Source organism: Glycine max, chromosome 2 (assembly GCF_000004515.6).
Source record: "Glycine max cultivar Williams 82 chromosome 2, Glycine_max_v4.0, whole genome shotgun sequence".
In the NCBI taxonomy this organism is placed as follows: Eukaryota; Viridiplantae; Streptophyta; class Magnoliopsida; order Fabales; family Fabaceae; genus Glycine; species Glycine max.
Window position 1 is genome coordinate 12936056 of NC_016089.4, and position 21695 is coordinate 12957750.

Below are 21695 nucleotides of genomic sequence, written 5' to 3' on the forward strand. Positions count from 1 at the left end.
TCATATGAGGTCTTGAGTCCCCAAACATTAAATGCACGTGTCTTTTTCATGCAAAGATCATGCTGATAGGATAATGTGTCTTGTACTTCAACAGGGAAGTCACTTCTTTCATCATAGCAGGTCTTTAACAACAGAATGCACCCTTTAATGAGGATCAACATCTTCCAGACTGTGGGTTTCATTTATTTTTCATAGGACTTTGACAGATCCTAAGAGAATGTTTTCTGCATGAAAGAATCTCAGATATAGAGCATTAAATGAAGGTCTTAAACACAATTGAAATGTTATATCTGATTGTCTTATGGGTATATCATCTAAAAACTTCAGACGCACAAAGATAGATCATGACTTGATAGCATATCAGACACAACTTTTATCATTTATATTTATTTACATCTAATCAAAATAGTTAGGAGTTCTAATTTGTTTTAAGACATGAATGCCTCTTAACTTAACCACACTTTTGTTTTTACAAGCGATTTATATTCCATCACAACTTTGTATGTATAAAAAAATTACCCACGTCTCTTAAATTACAACATTTTCGAAATTACATTAATGAACAAGTTTATAAAAAATGAATTCACAAAATAAAGATTAAATGCATGCTTATTCATAAGAGATTTTAAAGTGTCATAGGATCCACCACCAATTCTCTTATTACACATTTGAGTTGATCACCTAGTTGAACCATCAACACAGATATCACTTGTTAAGCAATATGAGGGGGTAAACATCGAGGGGAGATCTCAACAAATGGGTCATGGGCAAACGACACAAGTTTGACACCACACTTAACCTAAAACCTTAAGACATTAGGTTTATGGGTCTTACTCACTTATATGTTACTCATCTTGCTAATTCCTATCCAATGTGGTGTTGGAGTTAGCCATGGTGACCAATTCATTTATGAAAATATTTATATCATGACTTTGGTTTATATGTTTTATATATAAATGATGCATGTCAATTATTATATTATTAGTCTATAGCATAATAGTGTCCTTAAAATAGGTTATTCATTCAATGGCAAATCAAGTGAGACTTGATTATGAGATTCATTGAACAACGAAACGTTATTCTAAAATCATTCGTAGTGTTATTGTTGATTAGGGCGGCAATAATGACTTGAGGCTATTGCGTGAGTAGACTAATGACCACATTTCACAGGTTATGGATATGAGATATCTTCTTTCTCCTTTCTTATTTTCTCTTTCTCATATTTTACTTCATTGTTCTCCCCTTTGGTAACCTAACTAAGACTTCCTCAAAGCCAACATGTTATAGAAGTTCATCACCAATGTTGGTCTTGGTCCCCTTCTTGAAAACATCAACAACGTCTTCTTTGACATTGGCCGGTACATCACCAGCCAGTTCGTCATCGATCTCATATTCTCTAACATCAATTGGTCCCCTTCCACCATAGTTGCATTCTTCATTCTTTTCTGTGTTGACACTATATCTAAACCCACTGTAAATCAACCGACTCAATCACCCTTTGACGAGCCCAAATCCGACTAACCTAAAGACGCTCATGGTTGACAACAAACTTAAAATGATAATGTTCAATTTTGGTCAAATTAAGCATCTTATGCTCGAATTTGACCGATGTCGAGGCATACCTAAATGTCCATACCTTTACTCATTACCTGCACTTTAATTAATATAAAAATGATAAGTAAATAACATTAATAAAAATACAATACCTAAATCTCATTTACAAATATTTTATATATCATAATCAAAGAGTCTATCAAACGTCAGACCTATTTTACTCCACTCGATTAATCCCATCATTAAAATTTGATATTTCTAGCCAAACCTTTTTTTAATAAATTTTTAACCAAAATTATTTATTGAATAAACATAGATATTGCACAACTTAAACCCAATAAAAAATTAAAATAAAGCCATAATAAGTCCAACAAGATGCTAGGCCTATTTCTGGTCTCAACTCAAGGTCAATAATGGATCCAATTCCTACCACCATAAACATTCCACGACCCACACTCCCAGGACCACTACTGAAACCTCCAAAACAAAAGGTCCATCATTGACGAACAACGAACCATCAAGAAACATCAGTCACAAACAAACAAACAACAGCCAACGACTCGCGACGAAACCAAACACACTCCTAAGCATTGTCCTAATTATTTCCGTCGCCTTCGCTCTCTCTCTCTCCAACAACATCAAATATTACAAAAGATTTTTTAAAAAAAAAAGAAAAAGAAGAAAAAAAATGGCGATTATTCATTATTCAGCAGCTTCACGTTGTTGCATGCCATCGCTGCATCGCGCTTCGCCTTCTCGCTCGGTTCTCGCGCCCTCAATCTTCTTCTTCCGCGACGCTGCTCCGACCCTCAGGCTCGACGTCTCGGTTCGGTCCCAGCCTCCAGGTTCGGACGGCTTCGGCGAACCCATCAATAACAAACACGCTTCTCGTGATGCCTCCGTTGGGTTATCCGCTTCTTCTTCTTCGTCGGTCATCGATTTTCTCACTCTCTGCCACCGCCTCAAGGTAACCTCACAAACGCAACAACCATTCACTTTTCCTTCAATTTTTCCTATGAAATTTTATGATCCATTGGTTCTGTCTTCTATGTTATATCAAACTCGTGATCCTTAAATTCCCAATTTACCCTTTTTTGTTGAAAAGAAAAAAGTATATTTATTCTGGTGGATTGTATTTTGTGAATTAGGAAAATGTGATCTAATATTGTATATGATATCATTTCTTTATGGTTGGATAGGTTTAGGTGATATTTCTTTAGTTTAAGAAGATGTTTACTGTTTGCCCTAATAATTGTGAGAGTGTCACGTTTTTTCCCTTTGTTTTCTGTTAATATTTGTTTAATAAGTTCTTATTTTTAATAATAAGTTTGGCTATGAAGCTTATTAAAATAAGCTACAAAGGGCTTATAGGAAGGTCATAAACTATTTTTATAAGGTCGAATGAACTCTTTCAAATGTTGTCCCCTTGTAGTGGAAACGGTGAAAGCAATATAATTTTTTTTTTTATTTGTTTATATGGCAAGGGAATGCATGGCTCTGTGGATGAAGGTGTGTGCATTGTTGATTTGTAGTGTCATTATATGAGAACGGTGTTTGGGGAATTGGCTGCATTTTTAACTGACAGGAATATGTAGTAAAGCCAACAGGAATTTAACTCCTCTAAAGTAAGAGTTTATATAAAGTGAAGTCACTGTTGACTTTTTGGTCATGGGTTAGAGACCACGGGTGTCTCCCAACTCACTGAGTTAGAGACTAATCCCGCTCGTGGTACGTGGTTGCCATTGGCCCAAGGGAATTGTGCTCACAATGTGAATCGAACATAGGTTCTCACGCTGAATAGATCGTTTCCACTCATGTGAATGCAACGGAACCTTACACCTCTGTGCCAACCCTTTGGGTTAACTCACTGTTGATTTGAAGCGAGTTAAGTTTACAAGATGCTTTAATTCAAATAAAGGATAAATACACTTTTATTTTCATTTTGGAAGTGCCAAATCCAGCTAATGGGACGTCTGCTACTGTGCTTACCTTAGCATCTGATTCACCAGATTGCACATCTATTCCAACTTTCCAGAGTAGACTTTTTCCTTATTCTATTATCAGTGTGCCTGAGAATTGAAGCAGTTGTCTAGTAGAACTGGACCAGAAATACAATGAGATTTCTTTTTTTGTTTTTGGGAAAACTAACTCCGAATCAGTACCAAGCGGGTACAGAATCATAGCTGAAGAATGCACATTAGGAACTCTCTTCATTGACATTGTTCTGATTTCCATGTGTCTAAGAGGCCTGGTTCTCCCCCTCTTCTTTTCCTGAATCCCCAAAAGTGTCACGCATTCATCTTACAATACTCACAATAAAACTTTGATGACTGTTTTTCAGTTATTGTTAGCAGTTGCTATTATTTCTATTAATAGCTACTAAGGTTTTACTCCCTTTCTCCCATTCCTGTTCTTCCTTGCATAGACCCTATTGGTGGTTTACTATCAATACAGTTTTGCTAAAACCACATAAATTAAGAAAAGAGTGAATTATATTCAGTAGCAGTTTCATTCCCATGTCATTTAGATATGCAGAAACAATACATATCTGTCATGAATGTGCACACTTTGGCTTAGGAAGCTTAATGTATTTCTTTTTGTATTTATTCTTACTATACATATGTGTCTGAATATTGTGTAGACTGTATATAATTTGGTAATCCATATTGAAAGAAAATAATATGGTCTCTTTGTCATATGTATATGCCTTGTAGATCACAAAAAGGAAAGGATGGGTTAATCATGGGATAAAAGGTGCTGAATCGATTGCTGACCATATGTACCGCATGGCTTTAATGGCATTGATTGCTGGCGATGTTCCAGGATTGAATCGAGAAAGGTTTCACATTGAAATTCTCTTCATCTCTTGTTATATGAATTCTTATGATGCTCGTCTCTGTTTTCGTGTTGGTTCTTTGGTTTGTTTTATTATGAGATTATGAGATGCATCCTTAGATTCCATGATTAAGTGAAACTGTGAAAATAGGATATATTACTATATTCTTTGGTTGGATATTGAAATCACTTAGCTTGGATCATATGTCCCATTTTTTTACATAAGTTGAAAGGTTTTAGTGGAGTATCTTGTGTTATATAGTTGTTGCCTTTCTGTTGTACACTATTATCTTTCTATTATATGCAATATGTTATATTCAATTGTTTACTTTATTTGCCTTTCTGATAAATGCTTAGGATGTCCATAATGACAAGGGTAAATTAAATGGTTTCTTGCATTTATCCAATAGTAGGAACATTATACTAGCTATTAACATTTCAATGTTATTAGCTTATTTTAAGGCTTAAATTTCAAATCATACACTATATAATTTTTACCTCCTTGGGCCATGTGTTTCTTAGAACAACCTAAAATAAGAAACACTTTTCGCAGCTAGAAACATTGGCTTAAGCTAGGGCCAAACCATTCAACTGCTGTCCATTTTGGAGCATAATTTCACTTCTTAAATTTTAAAAAGAAAATAAAAAAAAATCTTGCATTAAATTGTGGCTGAACAATGAATTGCCTGTTTCAAAGTTCTTGTTGAAGCTTAGCTCCTCTAATCTTGTTTCAAAACTGCTAGGTTATTTGTTGTTGTCACAGATCAGTGAGACATTTCTTTGTCTGTGAGATTTGTAATTTTGTACTCAGTCTAGATGGTATAAGCAAATGTAAGCTGTGCACTCTCGTCATTACCCGAAATAACAGATTTTTTTATCCTGTGAATATCATCTGTGTAATAGTGTAATAGTATGAGTCAGTATATTTCTATCTCACCTCACCGATTTTGGTCCAAAACTTCCTTTTCTCTATAGATTCATTTTTGTTGGAGTTATTTACTTTGTTTACTTGCTCCCATTCCTGTTATTTATATTTACTGAAATTGTTTTAGGTTATCCCCTCGAGTTTCTCTTTAAACTCCTTTTTTCCTGCTGTACAGATGTATTAAAATAGCACTCGTGCATGATATTGCAGAAGGTATCTTTCTGGTTTCCTCTGATTGAATTGTTTCTGCATCTCCTTATATTAAACCTTAGTGACAAATTTTACATTGGATGAATTGCTAAAAGAAATGAATAGCATGTTTGGATACACGTCCAAGCAATTTGATCTGTGTCTAAACTTATGCTTCCCTTTGTAGCTTCCCAGTTTTCAATCAAATTTGATGTGAAAATATTTGAATACGTGTGACTCTGACGGGTAAGCCAACACCCATGACAACTGTAGACTACTACTTTATTTATTTTTTAAAGCTCTTATTTTGAGCTTTTATTTTTAAGATGAAAAAAAAAAAGAAGTTGGACCAAACATAGCCTTAGATAAAAACTGATTGTATTTCATTTCATTTTCAGTGGAAGATAGAGTTTATAATATGTACAATGAAGGGAAAATTTAATTAAAGAATGTTGAATTATTTGACTTTATTTCATGAATTTTGACTTGGTTGTATGTGGTTGTGATTCTTTGAATACTGAGCACATTGTTTTTTCCTTATTGGCTGAGATATCAAGTCTTCTTTGATATATTGCTGATTTATAATTTATTGACATTTGAGTTTGGTTTTGCATTCAATAGCTATTGTAGGAGATATAACACCATCTGATGGTGTGCCCAAGGCTGAAAAGAGCAGAATGGAGCTGGAAGCTTTGAACAAAATGTGTGAACTTCTTGGTGGAGGGATGAGAGGTATTGTAAATTATTTTTCTTGGAATTTTTTACAGAGATTCCAAATTTGGCATCAAATTTACTTAGGTCACTTTTTTTTTTCCTTTATTACAGCTGAGGAGATCAAAGAACTTTGGGAAGAGTATGAAAACAATTCTTCTGTAGAGGCAAATCTTGTTAAGGATTTTGACAAGGTACACATGCTATCTAATATGGAGGTGCCCATTATGTGTGAGTCTGGATGTTGAAATCAAAATTAACATGGTTTTAGGTTATGGACTATTTTTGCAGTAGCCGCATAGTTAGTTTTAGAGAGGTTGATATTGGAAGCAGAAAGGGTGATGTATTAGTGGTTTTCATTCATTTTTTATTGAGGGGTGGAAGTGGAAAATAAACTCTTTTTGAGGATGTGACATAGGTTTTAATTAAGTTAAAAAATTTCACTGGAAAGGTAGAACTATCAACTATTCAGTGGGTAAGATGTACTTGAAGAGGAGAAAGAACAATATACAAGATGAAAAATTGAAGAAAAAAAATACAAAATGTACAAGGCTTCCCATGAGTCTCTCAGCTTGTCAGAAAGGGAAGCTTGCTTAAAGCCGCCATCACAAAGAATAGCACATTAACATAATCTTACCCATTTAGGTTTAGTGACAATAAAACACCTTCAAAGATGCTAGCAACTCACTCCAGTCCAGAGCCAAATTTGCTGAAGATTCATGAAGTTTTGGTCTGTTTTACCATATTATGACGCATCCTTTATAGCAAACCATCAGAAACTGCTTCTACATATAAGGGCACACCCAATGCTCACCTAGGATCCCAAAAATATTTTTCCACAGGAATGTCATTGTCTTGCTCTTACACTGCAAGAGTAAGCGGCCTAATGTTTCTAAGCTAGATCAGAGAAGACTTTGTGAATAAAAGTAATGTGAGGTCTATAAATTTTCAGTTTAATCAAGCCTAAAGGGGTAACTCAAGACTACACCAACAGTAAAAAGCTCAAAGTCAATTGAAGAATAATATTATAACTTAATGACAAAAATGGAAGTGAGAACAGCTACGCAACAATACCTGATGATAATTCTCGTGGATGCTCTCTTCTTGAATAGAATTGGATTTTCTTGTGAACTCACAGTAGCCTAACTTGGGTCTATTTTTAACTATATCACAAATATAACTTTTAGGGATCCCATCTTTGTTTGGGTTAATAATTTTAATTTTAGAGCATTTTATCAACTTATTTTCATGCTTTAGCACTATAGTACTTTATTTATGCTTGACAGTTAATTTATATGGAAAATCAATTTAATATAGTCAAATATTTTACTGTTTTCTTCTATTTCTAATATTGTCATGGGCCAACTCACTAAGTATAAGTTCTTATAGAGTGTTTGTAAAAGTGGAATGAAAGTCAATTGAGATGAAAGTTTTGAATTAAAGTAGAGTGTAAAAGTGTGGGTCCCATCTCGTTTTACTGTTCATTTCACTTCTTTTCAGTTCCCTTTCATTGCATACAAACGGGGGTATAAGCAAAGACATATGAATGACTTTGTTACATCTTTAATATGCTCCTTGATGCAAGATCCCTTTGGGCACAAAGCATGGACAACAAAGGTCCATTTTTACATTTGTTGTAATTCTACTTTTATTTAGAAGGGCAAAATTATGAAAGTCCTAAGTCCTAGTCATATGGTAAACAAGGTTGTGTTACCATGCCAGTTTGGCCTGTGCTTTTTGGCACCATCTGCCTCAAGGCATTAAAATCCACTGGCTCCTTTTACCATTGACTGCCTTGGGACTTAATAACACCTTGTACCAGAATTTATCATCTGGTTATTAGACTGAAGAATATCTGGAGGAGGGAACATTAATAATTGGGTTTTGAATTTGATCTTGGAGATGTAAAGACAGAAGTTGTCCGTTGCACTTCTTGGCTGTGAACAATATTGGTGATTGGTAACAATGGTAATTGAGTGGAAGCTGTAGAAATTTGATGTTAGGAAACATTTAATGTATGTTAATTTTACTGTAAATGAAAGAGCTGGTATTGAGAAATTATAAGTACCAGCATCAGACTACTCAATTATGATTTTAAGTTTAGGAAAGTGCAATGTGATGAATCCCGTATATAAAGCCATTTTAATGTCCATCACTGAGGATTGAACAAAAAAATAGCAACCTATTTGAAATTTTAGAAATTATGGAAAATATTGTGAAGGGTAAAATGATTAGAAAAGACAATCTAAATACTGCCTCATAACATGAAGCAGCATAAATTGCACATTTAATTTAACTTAGCTGGTCTCTGCTGCATTCAATTTAGTCAAAGCATAATATGTAAGTCTTTTAATCATTGGATACTTTCATGCATACAGTGAGTGTTTGTTTAGTTCACTTCAATGGTTTTTAGTTTCAACTAGTCTGGTTTAACTGCTTGAAGACTCATAATTACTTGTATGCTAACAGGCAAATCACTTAAGAATTTTACCCAGGAAAAAAATTGCATGTTCCACTTTTCCTCCTCTGGTCAATAATCTACTCTCATCTGCTGGCTGTTTGAGTGGTTTGTGTTTTTTTTTTTTTTATGTTAAACTTGTCTTTGAAGGTTCCTCCCCTCTTGCAAATCAACTTTAGTGCACCACCAACTTTAAATCCTATAATTAAGTTTCCAAAGTATCCATTATACTAAATTAAGAACATTTAGATTTGTCTTCTGTGCGAGACTAGGACAGATGTCAAGTTCCACACATAAAACAATAGAAAAGAATTGTTCTAGATGCTCTGAATACTGTCTATGAAATAAATTACAGAAAATTAAAAACTATGTATTCAGTGGATGAAGGTTTAGCAAAAAATATTTCAGACATGGCAAATGACCTCTACATTATCAGTTTTGATAATTTTTTAACACTTCCAGTGTTTTTTAATCAAGGGAAACATGAGAGGGGTTAAATATAAATGGTTTTAAACGTTTTTGTAACAAATTTTGACAAAAGTTTCATATAAGTGTAATTTACCATATTTTTTTATGCTTTCATAACATGCAGCTTTGAAACTGAAATACGGTGCTCTTGTAGTTCATTTCTAACACTTCCAGTGTTTTTTAATCAAGGGAAACATGAGAGGGGTTAAATATAAGTGGTTTTAAACGTTTTTGTAACAAATTTTGAGAAAAGTTTCATATAAGTGTAATTTACCATATTTTTTTATGCTTTCATAACATGCATCTTTGGAACTGTAATACCGTGCTCTTGTAGTTCATTTCTAATTGTATTGTCCTGTTCCTCTAACATTCGGATCAGGTTGAGATGATTCTGCAAGCTCTGGAATATGAAATAGGTACGTTATAGATAGATATACTAATGTTTGCATGTGGGCATTGATTTCCTACCATGACATCCTTTGTTATGAAAGTACCTCAAATTATATTGTACCTTGTGCAGAACATGGAAAAGTGTTGGATGAATTCTTCCTTTCAACTGCAGGTAGAATTGAAACTTTAGTCATAAATGAAATGCTCATAATTTTTATTTGAACCTGTGTCAACCACTTCATCTTTTACTTTGTCTTCAGGGAAGTTTCAAACTGAAATAGGAAAAAGTTGGGCTGCTGAGATCATTTCAAGAAGAAAATCTTTATCAGCAAAAAGACCAAGTTCATATAGTGGCTGACAAGTGATGCCATCTTTTGCTTGAGTGATTATGGTTGGTCAGATTAACAGAATAGCTAAGTTAACCAGAATCAATAAGCAAGATTTATTGCAAAACCTGGTTCTGGAATTTTGACATATTCTGGGGTGACATCTATCAGTTGTCCCTGCCTGATAATTTCTTTCTTTGGAATCATTTTTTGTCTTTCTTGGTGACGCATTTAAACCTAGTCTTTCTTCCTATTATTTTCTTTTGTCAACATTGGTATGTAAATTAATATCAAATATTTAGGCAAGTTTTAAAAACCTGTAATTTGTCTTAAGAAATAGTTTGAAGTTGTAAGTAACTATTTGATTTTAGCGATGTTTACAGGAATTCAAATTGAATAGGAATCTTTTCTTAATCAAATAGTCAGAGTCAGGCTCTAAAATTTCAATTAAATATTAGTTTGAAAATTCTGAACAATAATGACAACAATATCTTTAATAGAGGCTAAATTACTCTTATAATAATTATGTTTTTTGCCACATCGACTCTATTCTCTTATGACAAGGTTTACCGTAATTGTGAAAATTTAATAAAATTACCACAAAAATGTATCAAATATGAGTAAAATCGTGTCTCAGAAAACACAACAAAAAATATAAATATTAATTAATGGCACTGGCACCGGCAAAAAACATTTCAATTCAATCTTAATTACTATCCTTTCTTGAATCACACTGCGTAGTTCAATTCAATCCAATTTACCGCAATTTGCCATTAAGATTAGATTTTTCTTTTAAAAAACTTATTGCGTAGGTATTTACTTTTTGTCCCAAAGAGAATATATTCTAGCCCGGATAAAAATTTCTACGTAGCAATTCAACTCTCTGCACTTAGTCCGAAATAATTTAATATATATGGCCTTGCTCCATTTGCATTTTTCTTGGCATTCAGCTAGATAGCTGCAAATCCTACTCAGTGAAGCTTCTGATACCCTGGTGATAAGATTCTCCTCCAATACACTTGAGTTGATTTGACTTATTGTAAATTAAAGGTTAGTTAGACAAGGAAAATTCAATTCACATGTACCTCGATTTTCTTTATAAAAAAAAAAAACATTTAGCCCCTTATACTTTACTACTTTTACAAATAAGAATCGTAAATATTAGTTTCATCTCAATTCATTTTATTCCTTTTACAAATAAATATCTTAAACTTTAATTTCATTTCAATTAACTCTTAAATTTCACCTCTTTTTGGACATACACCTAAATTTCAATTTCATCTCAACTAATATTTAAAGTTTAACCCTTTTTTAGAAATAGTCTTCTATATAAAATTTCGGATTAAATTAATAATAAAAAATAAATTAGTCATTTATTTAGTTTAATCTCAATTATTTATTAGTTTTAAACTTATATAAATCACTTTCCCAAACATTAAAACATAATAAAAGTTGGAATTTAAAAAAAATTATTGTTTTTATTATTTTACCCCTACTTTCTTCTAAATTCATATTCTTTAATTATATTTTAATATATTACAAAATGAGTTGTAACGAATAAAAAAAGAACGATCATCATTTATGGTAAGAAAATTATTGGATTTTCTTTTCAATTAGTATTTTAACAATTAGTATTTTAACTCTAAATTGATAGAAATTAAAGTTTAAGATCTTTATTTACAAAAAGAGTTCAAGAGGGTATAATACTTTTTTTTTCATTTTTCAATCTAACTTACATCAATCTAACTTATAACGATAAGTTTTTTTTTTTAAAAAAAAAAAGTGGAACTGAAGCAAAAGATTAACTTTCCAATTATGTTGGCACCTTTAACCGTAACTAGCAAGAACCATGAGAAGAGCTAGAATAACAGAAAAGTTAAAAGTCAAGGTCGGCAAAAACCCGATCATATAATATTAGAGTGAATAGACAATTTAGTCCCTGAAATTGTACCTATTTTGCATATTAGTCTCTAACTTAATATTAAATTCAAAATAGTCCCTATCTTTGCATAAGTGTTGCAAAATAGTCCTTCCGTTAAATTTTAAAGTAACGCCGTTAGTGAGGTCAATTTTAGTGCCACGTGGACTATCCACGTGGCACTAAAGGATGACGTGGCATGACACGTGGACGTGCCTGATGCCACGTCATTTGATGATAACAAAACGAGTAAATAGGCAATTTAGTCCCTGACTTTGTACCCCTGTTGCATATTAGTCCCTAACTTAATGAAAAATTCAAAATAGTCCCTATCTTTTACATAAGTATTACAAAATAGTCCTTCCATTAAATTTTAAAGTAATGTTGTTAGTAAGGTCAATTTTAGTGTCACGTCATTTGATGATGATAGAATGAGTGACTTCTTCAAATTTAATGGTTTTGAACCAATTGAGGCATATATACGAAAAAGAACTCACACACACTTGCACAAATAAAAAGAACCAAAAATCCACAGCAACAACTTTATCTCTGTAGTTGTCAACACCAATGGGCGAGGTCTGCATAACCATTCTCTTTTCTTCTTTTTTTTTTCTTCAATTACCATCAATGTATCATTTTGGGTTCTGATTTTTGTGTGTGTTTTGAATAGGAAGAGAAAAAACTAGAGGAAAACAAAGTGGAGGAGAAAAAAGCAAATGAAGAAGAAAAGAAAGAAGAAGAGAAAAAACCAGAGGAATCAAAAGATGACAAGGAATCCAAGGAGGAATCTGCGCTGTCAGAAATCGTGCTAGGCACAACCTTTGCAATGCATGGACACTTTAAGCATGATTTCTGGCATCTTTTAAGTTAGGGACTATTTTGCAACACTTATGCAAAAGATAGGGATTATTTTGAATTTTTCATTAAGTTAGGGACTAATATGCAATAGGGGTACAAAGTCAGGGACTAAATTATCTATTTACTCGTTTTGTTATCATCAAATGACGTGGCATCAAGCACGTCCACGTGTCATGCCACGTCATCCTTTAGTGCCACGCGGATAGTCCACGTGGCACTAAAATTGACCTCACTAACGGCGTTACTTTAAAATTTAACGGAAGGACTATTTTGCAACACTTATGCAAAGATAGAGACTATTTTGAATTTAATATTAAGTTAGGGACTAATATGCAAAATGGGTACAATCTCAGGGACTAAATTGCCTATTCACTCTGTAATATTATTAAGAATATGTTTGGATAGAGAATTTTAATTGAGTAAAGTAATTTATCAAAGAATTTAAATTTTTGTACTCTAAAATTCATTGTTTGGATTTTTTTATGAAGAATTTAAATTTTGGGATTTTAAAATAGAAATTTAAACAATTAAAAATGTGGAATTTCAATTTCTTCCTAAAAAGTGAGAAATTGAAATTCTCTTCTTGATATAAGAATCTTCTAAAATGTTTGCGTATTTCCTTTATAACCTCCTTCATCCTCTCTTTTACCTGAAAGTTTCCAAAATCTCGTTTTCGAAATCGCGACTCTTCCCTCATGCTGATAATCCTCTTCTTCAAGAAACGTCGTTTGAGCTCGTGGAACATCGATCGGGTGTGGGTGTAGGGGGACACGTAAAACTGCACCCTGCCAGTCAGGGGAGCAACCATTACTATCCATCATGCGGCGGAGGTACTCGACGGCGCAGAGGGCCTGAGTCATGCCTTGCGTCGTTGACTGAATGTTGTGATCGGGTGTGGTGGTGTACGCCGTCGTGTCCCGGTTCCCCTATGACTTCTCATGCCGCATCAATATTTTTCTCCTTGGAAGCACACCAATCATATCTTCTCTTCTCTTTACATTCATTTTCTTTCACCTTCACAATTTTAATTTTTTTTGTCTAAACACAAAATTTAAAAAATAAAAGAATTTTAATTAAAGTATTTAAAATTTCTTAGAATTTTAAATTTTTTCATCTAAACACACTCTAAAAGAGTTTTTAAACCCTAAAATTTGAGAGAAACAACCAACAGTTAAAACTCTATAAATTAATAATGTTAGGACTAGAGAAATTTATTAATTTAGAGAGTTATTAATTTATCGATAAATTAATAATTATTAATTTAAAGAGTTTTTAAGTAATTATACTGTACATACCAAATAAAAAGGCAAATTAGTCTATGCCTCTTAGAATTACGTTGCAGCGAACCTTGGGACTCAACGTAAATTAGTAACTACTGTGTTCATATGCATTGGAAATCAATAATGACTTTTGAAGTACAATAAATGTAAACAAGAGGAACAAATGTGTTCAATGTATTCTTAAGCAAGTTTGACATATATAAATTACATGAATGTATTAGAGTATTCAAACCATATCTCACAAGATGGCTTCTCATCTAAAAGGTGTTGCAAAATCAACTATGTCAGATCAAATACGTAAGGAGTTGTGTGAGTACAAGAGAGATAATCCTGCAAGCACACAAAAAGACTTGCAGAGATGGCTTGAGGGAAAATTTGAGTTGAAAGTTAGTCAAGGAACAATATCAAACACACTTAAGCAGTTAGATGACTATCTCTCTGCTGAAATAGAAAAGGGAAGAGCAGAGATCAAAAGACACAAACCAGCAAAATATCCTGACATGGAGAAGGTTGTTTATGAGTGGTTTCTACAGCATCAAGAACGTGTGAATATCACAGGAGAATTAATTTTGCAGAAGGCAAGAGATACAATGAAACTCGTGTACCTTCATGATGATTCAGATTTTAACTTCTTTATAGGATGGCTTGGGAAATTCAAGAACCGACATGGCATAAAGTCATTTTGTCGTTTTGGCGAGAGTGGGTCTGTTGATGTACAAGACATGGAGCAGAAATTGGTATCGATTCGGGAGAAAATTGATTAGTTCCCTATGAAAGATGTTTTCAATATGGATGAAACTGGATTGTTTTATAGGCTACAAGCTAATCATTCACTGGCAACAAAACAACTTGAAGGAAGAAAACAAGATAAAGAAAGGTTGACGGTAGTTATTTGTTGCAATGAAGATGGCTTTGGAAAAATCCCTCTATGGATTATTGGGAAATATGCAAAGCCTTGTTGCTTCAAGAATGTCAACATGAATAGCTTGGATTGTCAGTATCGAGCTAACAAAAAAGCATGGATGACTAGTGTGCTTTTTGATGAATATGTTCGTTCATTTGACCAAATGATGCATGGTAGAAGAGTTCTACTTGTGGTGGATAATTTTCCAGCACATCCAAGAAATATTGAAGGGCTAAGAAACGTTGAGTTGTTCTTCTTGTCACCCAACATGACATCAAAGATTCAACCTTGCGATGTTGGGATAATAAGAGCTTTCAAGATGCATTACCGTAGAAGGTTTTACCGCAAAATATTGGAAGGTTATGAGGTGGGACAATCTGATCCAGGGAAGATAAATGTCCTTGATGCTATCAATTTGGCAATCCCAGCTTGGACGATAGATGTTCAAAAAGAAACAATAGTGAATTGCTTTCGACACTGTAAAATTCGTTCAGCTAGTGACGTTGCAAGAAATTTGGATGAATCCACTTTTGATGAAGAAACTCAAGACCTCGAGACTATGATCAATCAATGTGGCTATCGTAATAAGATGGATATCGACAATCAAATGAACTATCCAGGTGAAAATGAAGCATGTTCGGAGGTTCAGAGTTTAGAAGATATTGTGGGTACTATCATTAAGAACAATGCAGAGGATGACAGCGAAGATGATACGATGTCTTTGGAGCCTGTTACGCGAAAGGAAGCACTTATGGCGTCGAACACTCTTCACAACTTTATGATACAATACAAAAATACAACATCTGAGCTATTGGATGCAATAAAAAAAGTTAGAGATGAGTTCCAAATAGACTTGAACTTTAAAGGAAAACAGACAACTATTGAATCATATTTCAATAGAGTGTAATATATTTTTTTCAGTTTCTATGAATTATTAATTTATGATTTTCTTGGGATCGAAAATTATAAAGGGATCTCACGAAAAATTATTATCTTATTATTTTATCGAGTTTTTCAATTTTTTACATTGGTCCAAGTCGGGATCGAACAAATTTATTATTTTAGAGAATTTATTAATTTAGGGAGTATTAATTTAAAGAGTTTATAGTGAATACCAAGTGATTCCTAAAAAAATCACCACAACCTGCAATGCCAGGCTCCCTCTGGCGGAACCATTATTTCTGTTGCACTACACCCATCCCCTTAAGGGAGGATTCCTGTGACGAATTCAAGCATTCCTTAGAGGAATTACCAGAGATTCTGGTTTTACCAATGGTCATAGATATAGCTGATTGAACAGAAATACTCTTGTTGAAGCGTTTTTTGTTTCTGCAGTGAGTTAAGTTGAATTAACACTTTGTTTTAACTCACGACAAAGATAATTGAATCACCAATTTATAATAACTAATTTAAGTAGGGTGAACTACCATTAATATACTTTTTGTCAACGTTGTCATGCATCTCCCTTGCCATAACGTACATGATGGTGGTCCTCCATTATCATGCTCTCTGGTCACAATGAGTCACGTTGCACCCTCCACTTACTATTTGGATGACGATCCTTTACAACTTTAAATAAATTACATAAAATATCAGTCGCAAAAATAAAATTAAAAAGTTTATTTTATGAACAAATAATACATCGATAATATGATTTTTTTTTTCTTCTTTTTATACTCCCGTTAAATCACAATTATCATATAAGATATATTTGTTAAATTCTATAACAATTATCTGAAAAATATATTTTTTATGGTTAATATTATAAAATGTTTTAGTTGGCAGTATAATAAACTCTTAATTAGTTTTCTCCAAATATAAATTCTTAATCAGTTAATATTAATATTTGGGACTAAATTTGCAAACTTACTAAATTAAATCAGCTAGTTTATAAGTTTTTAATTTTTCAACTAATTTATTAATTTACAAAGGTTACGGCTAGCTTTATATATAAGCTAGCTTTTTTTGTTTTTTTTTTTACCAAACTCACAACAAATATAAATTCAATTTAATTGAATCACCTTAATTTAAACTCAATTCATAATGACTAATTTAAGCAAAGTGAATCATCGACTAATAATACTTTTGTCAAAATTGTCACGCATCTCCCTTTCGATAGCATGATGGTTATAAATGGGATCAAACCTTTAATTTTATGCTCTCTGTCACAATGAGTCAATCTGCACCCCCCACTATTTGGATGACGATCTTTTACAATTTTAATTAAGTTACATAAAAGTTCAGTCATAAAAAATGTTTATTACTTTATATCAAGAAAAAATATAATATAATAAATATAAACCATGATATGCCAATTGTATTATCCTGCTTTTTTTTTTTTTTTTCCTTTAACTAGAAAATTCAGTGTTTCAATTTCCGATTACAGATCATGATCTTTCAGCTTCTTACACGGAAATTCAAAACTTATTACCCATGATAATTTTCTCCATTCACTAACGTTCAACATGTTTGATTTTTTTGTTTGAAATATTACAAATTATAGTTGAAACAAATATGTTATACATTTTAGTGCTGTATGAAATCAACTTTGCTGGGTCAAAATCTTCATGATTGGATTTTGCACACACGTGTACTTAATTATATATGATCAATTCAAGAAACATTGAACAGTCTCCGTTCTGTTATACGAAAAAAAGAAAAAGCACTTTCTAATTAAATATGATTAAGTAATTTTTTTAATTAATATACCGTGTTTTTTTTCGTGTTATATTCAAGAAGGAAGTATTTTTTTTATGATTTTTGAGAAGGGAGTATTTTTTTTTATGATTTTTGAGAAGGGAGTATAAGATAATATAATAATGTGGTGACCGGTGAACGAGTCTATAATCTATAAACTGAACAACATGCGTCTCATCATGTGGTTACTTTTTCATTTAAAAATAATGATTCAATACTAAGTTTGTCAAGTTAGCGTGTTAATTTTGACATGAATAAAAAAATGTTACTATTTCATTTATTTCTTTACAACTTACTACAAGATAATAATAAAGGTGTGGTAAATGAGAGTTGACACAAGTGTGTTCATAAATAATAAATTTGTTTTAAATAGTAAGAAAAATCCAATGTTAAAAAATTAATAAATAAAACATTAAAAAATATTGTGTTGTTATTGTTATCAAAATTGAAAGAATGGAAGGATACTTTCAATTCATGAAGGATACTAATGCCATGATGAAATTGTGTCAGCAAAGATTTACCTAAAAACTTATCACAGAGACTCAATCTGCAAATAATTCTATTCAATTGTAGTTATTCAACTCAACATTAAAATATAATATTGTCTCTTTCAAGGGAAAATAAATTAATATATTTAAAGTTATCTAAATTTTACGCATTCAATTTTAGTTGACTTAAAATTGACTACATATGATATGATATAACACTTTTTTTTTTAAATCGGGAAATATATTGGTCTAGCATAAATAATTAGAGGGCTTAAATTGATTCTTTCTTGAGAATTAGATGGTCTGTCTCAACAAGTCTTTTATTTGATAGGTATTATCATGAAGCTACTGTGAAAGCTACAAACTTAAAAATGGAGAGCAATTTGAAGAAATGGAAAGCTACAATCTTATTTTTATCGTCATCTTCTTCAAAATTTGAAAAATAAATTAGTTGGCTGGTAGAAAAGAAGAAAACGTGCCTAGATTTTACGAGTAGTTACAAGTAATTACTAAAAGGTAAAACAATATCCACATTAGTTAACCAAATTCAATTGCAGCTAATCTAATTAAAACAATTTAAAATTAGTCGAATGATCCCAAACTAATTGAGTGACTCCCAAACCATGTCTAAGAAGTTATCAAATAGAAAAATATGGTCTGATAGGCGATTTGAGTTTGTAACTTATAAATAGATCTTATACTTCAAATTTTATACACAATCAATTCAACACAAGCCTATTTTATTCAATATTTTATCTTTTTATCTTTTATCTCTTTACATTATAGCTTTTCTCTCCAACTTCCATTTGCTAGCTTTTATTTGTAGTCCTTTGTTTATGGCTTTCCACATCTATCTTCATGCAATCCTTTTTCTTCTTCTTTGTTCACCTACACTAAATATTTTCTAAAGTGACTTAGGAACTCATATTCAAGAAGCTGAGTCTCCTTCTTAGAACAAATAGTTTAATCTGAGATCGTGTTAAAATAAGATTGACTAAAACATATTTAGACTAACTTTTCATTTTTATAAGACAACACATATTTTTTTTTTCTCTACTCATTTTCACCATCTTTTGAAGACATTATTTTGAGTCTCATTACTATAACTATTTTCCTCCCTTATTTTCTCTTTACCAAACAACTAATTTCTTTCTTCACCTTATCTTTTTCCTCTCCTTTCACATTTCATTTCTACCAAATAGAGTATAATGAAACATCCAATTTTAGCATATGATAAAATTCAGGGAATAAAGTTGCTTAATTTAAAGTATGAAAAACATACTTACACATATGTAAAAATAAAAGATCAAAATTATATTTAAGATTTTTATTTAATTATTTTAAATATATAATAATAATTTTATTTGCTTTGTTCATTTTCTTCTTTATTCTCAGTAAAGTAGATAAGATGTACCTTTTTTTTAACTACAAGTAACCAGTGCATCAAGATACATAAAATGAAGCAAAGACAAAAATAAAAGAAGAAAGAAAATAAAGGAAGAAACACAACTATCAAGGAGACTGAAAAAAGTAAAACGGAAAGGAAAAAAGTAGGAAATATTTGAAGGTTTCCAATCAGTGTTAATAAGCTCTTGATCCAAAATCTTACCATAATTTAAAGGATTTCACATTGTCATAGCATATTTGATCTTCACGGGCTGCCAAACATTGTCTTCGATAGGACAAGCTGGTCCACATGCCCACATTCAAATTCCCCCTGACATCCTCATCCTATGGTCCACTTGATGATCTAATGTATAATTAGTTTCTCATTCAAGCAAATCTAGGCTTTGCACTATCAAAACCAATAATTATTTTTGCTTCATTGGAAAGATGTCCTTGAGTCAACTTTTACATTAAAACATTATTTAATTATATATATAATAAATTTATTAGTTTTTATAATATTTTTCTTAAAATTCACATCAACGATCATTTTAAATAAGTTGATAATATTATAATTTTATACTGATAATATGTATTCATTAAACTCTTAAAATAATGATTTAATTACTCTTTTAATTTTATAGTTACAATAACTTTTATTTTTAGCTCATATAATATTTTAAAACATTTCATTTTAATTCTAATTCCCGTGTTGCAATTACTTAACTCCTTTGTTGGTCCCCGTTCAAAGTAATGCAAATGCATTCATATCTTTTAAATCTGCTACAAAATTGGAACTAGCGATATAAAACTGCTAAGAAATTTTGGAGGTTAGAAACCCTCATAAATTAAAAAAACAAGACTTATATGTAGTGTTTGTGTTTGTGTTTGTTTTTTTTTTAATCGTTTTACACTGGCACCGATTTTTGGCGATTTAAAAGTATCTAAATGTAATTGTATTAAATGACTTCTGTTGAGAATTAAAATGATTAAAAATTGTAACTATAAGTACCAACATGAGGTGTTTTAAACTATTGTTGTAACTATAAGGAGCAAATTAAAAGAGTAATTAAACGAAAAATAATCCCAAATTCACTTATAGTATACATTTTTCTTATTAATTAATTAAAAAATTATAAAAGAATATTATATGACTATAATTACATAAATGTTTCCTTTCATTGTATTATAAGAAATTTTATGTGATGCTGAAGTCTTGTACATTTAAAAGAACAAAAAATTCTTTTAATTGTTGTTTTAATGTATAAATTTGAATAATCAACATACAACAAAAACAATATTTTATAATCAAAATAAAAAGTCCAAAATTATTTTCCACTTTTGACCACTCATGACTACGTTCTCTGTGCTGCAATAATATAAAAAACAAGAATGAGAAAATAAAAAAGAAGAAAAGTACCTGCTTACTATCTGTCTTCCTTATATGGTTTATTGTCTTTAGTCTTCATTAATTAATGGTGAAAACATATTCATGTTATGCTATGAGCTTATCTTTTATTCTTAAGCTCATGCATGTCAATTTTATATCCCCACTTTGCTAAATAATATATTAGTAAAAGGGTTTATTTCCACAATCCCTAAAACATAAAATAAGCTGTCGACTACGAAACCAAAGCTGGATATTATGCACTAAAAAATGGAAGCCAAGAACCAAAAGGTCATCACTCATTAGTAATGACAAATTACATTAATTAGTAGTAGTATTGATGATGGGATCTTACAGAGACCTTGTTATTTTTAATTACATATTTTGATGTACTACTTGTTCTTAGCATCAAACAAATGTTGCAAAAATAAATAATAGTATCCAACGCTGCATGGAGTATGAAGACAAAACTAACATTTAGGGGAGGTGGGTCATTTATTTTATCTAATAATTTTCATTCACATCATTTTTTTAATTGTGCTAATCATGGCACATATATAAACTTTGGAAGTTATGATAAATATGTAAAAAAATTGGGAGTTTAAGGGCGCTGACAATTCTATGAACGGCGCCTTTACGTTGCGTGACCCTTTTTATTTATTGTTTGCTATAATTTAATGTCAAAGTCGGAGGAATAAAATTCGATTATGAAAACAAATGTTTGAACAGCATTTACGGCATAACAGTGAGACACGGGAAAGAAGACAGAAATGGTCTATTAATGAACCATTCCTGGTATGTAAAAATATTATTTAGTTTTAAAATATCAAATTTATATATTTCCAAATATGTAAAAATGTTGATATCGAGACAATATCACATGAACAACGTTTTACCAATAAATACCAGGGGAAGGGACGC

General features: G+C 31.7%; 1 protein-coding gene and 1 pseudogene across 2 annotated transcripts; both read left to right on the plus strand.

The window, feature by feature from the left end:
* Positions 1-1828: 1828 nt before the first annotated feature.
* Positions 1829-10172, plus strand: LOC100784513 (5'-deoxynucleotidase hdd1). 2 transcript variants are annotated; one of them, XM_003518773.5, is made up of 8 exons: positions 1829-2521; positions 4269-4393; positions 5490-5527; positions 6125-6235; positions 6329-6408; positions 9520-9556; positions 9661-9702; positions 9791-10172. In XM_003518773.5, the coding sequence occupies exons 1-8, from the start codon at positions 2243-2245 to the stop codon at positions 9886-9888; spliced, it is 810 nt and encodes a 269-aa protein (XP_003518821.1). In that variant the 5' UTR covers positions 1829-2242; the 3' UTR covers positions 9889-10172. The 2 variants fall into 2 exon arrangements, with proteins under 2 accessions (XP_003518821.1, XP_014622346.1); XM_014766860.3 differs by lacking the exons at positions 9520-9556; positions 9661-9702; positions 9791-10172 and adding an exon at positions 7715-9177.
* A 3979-nt stretch (positions 10173-14151) lies between these two features.
* On the plus strand, positions 14152-15723 carry LOC100793879 (CENP-B homolog protein 2-like; annotated as a pseudogene).
* The last annotated feature ends 5972 nt before the right edge of the window (positions 15724-21695 follow it).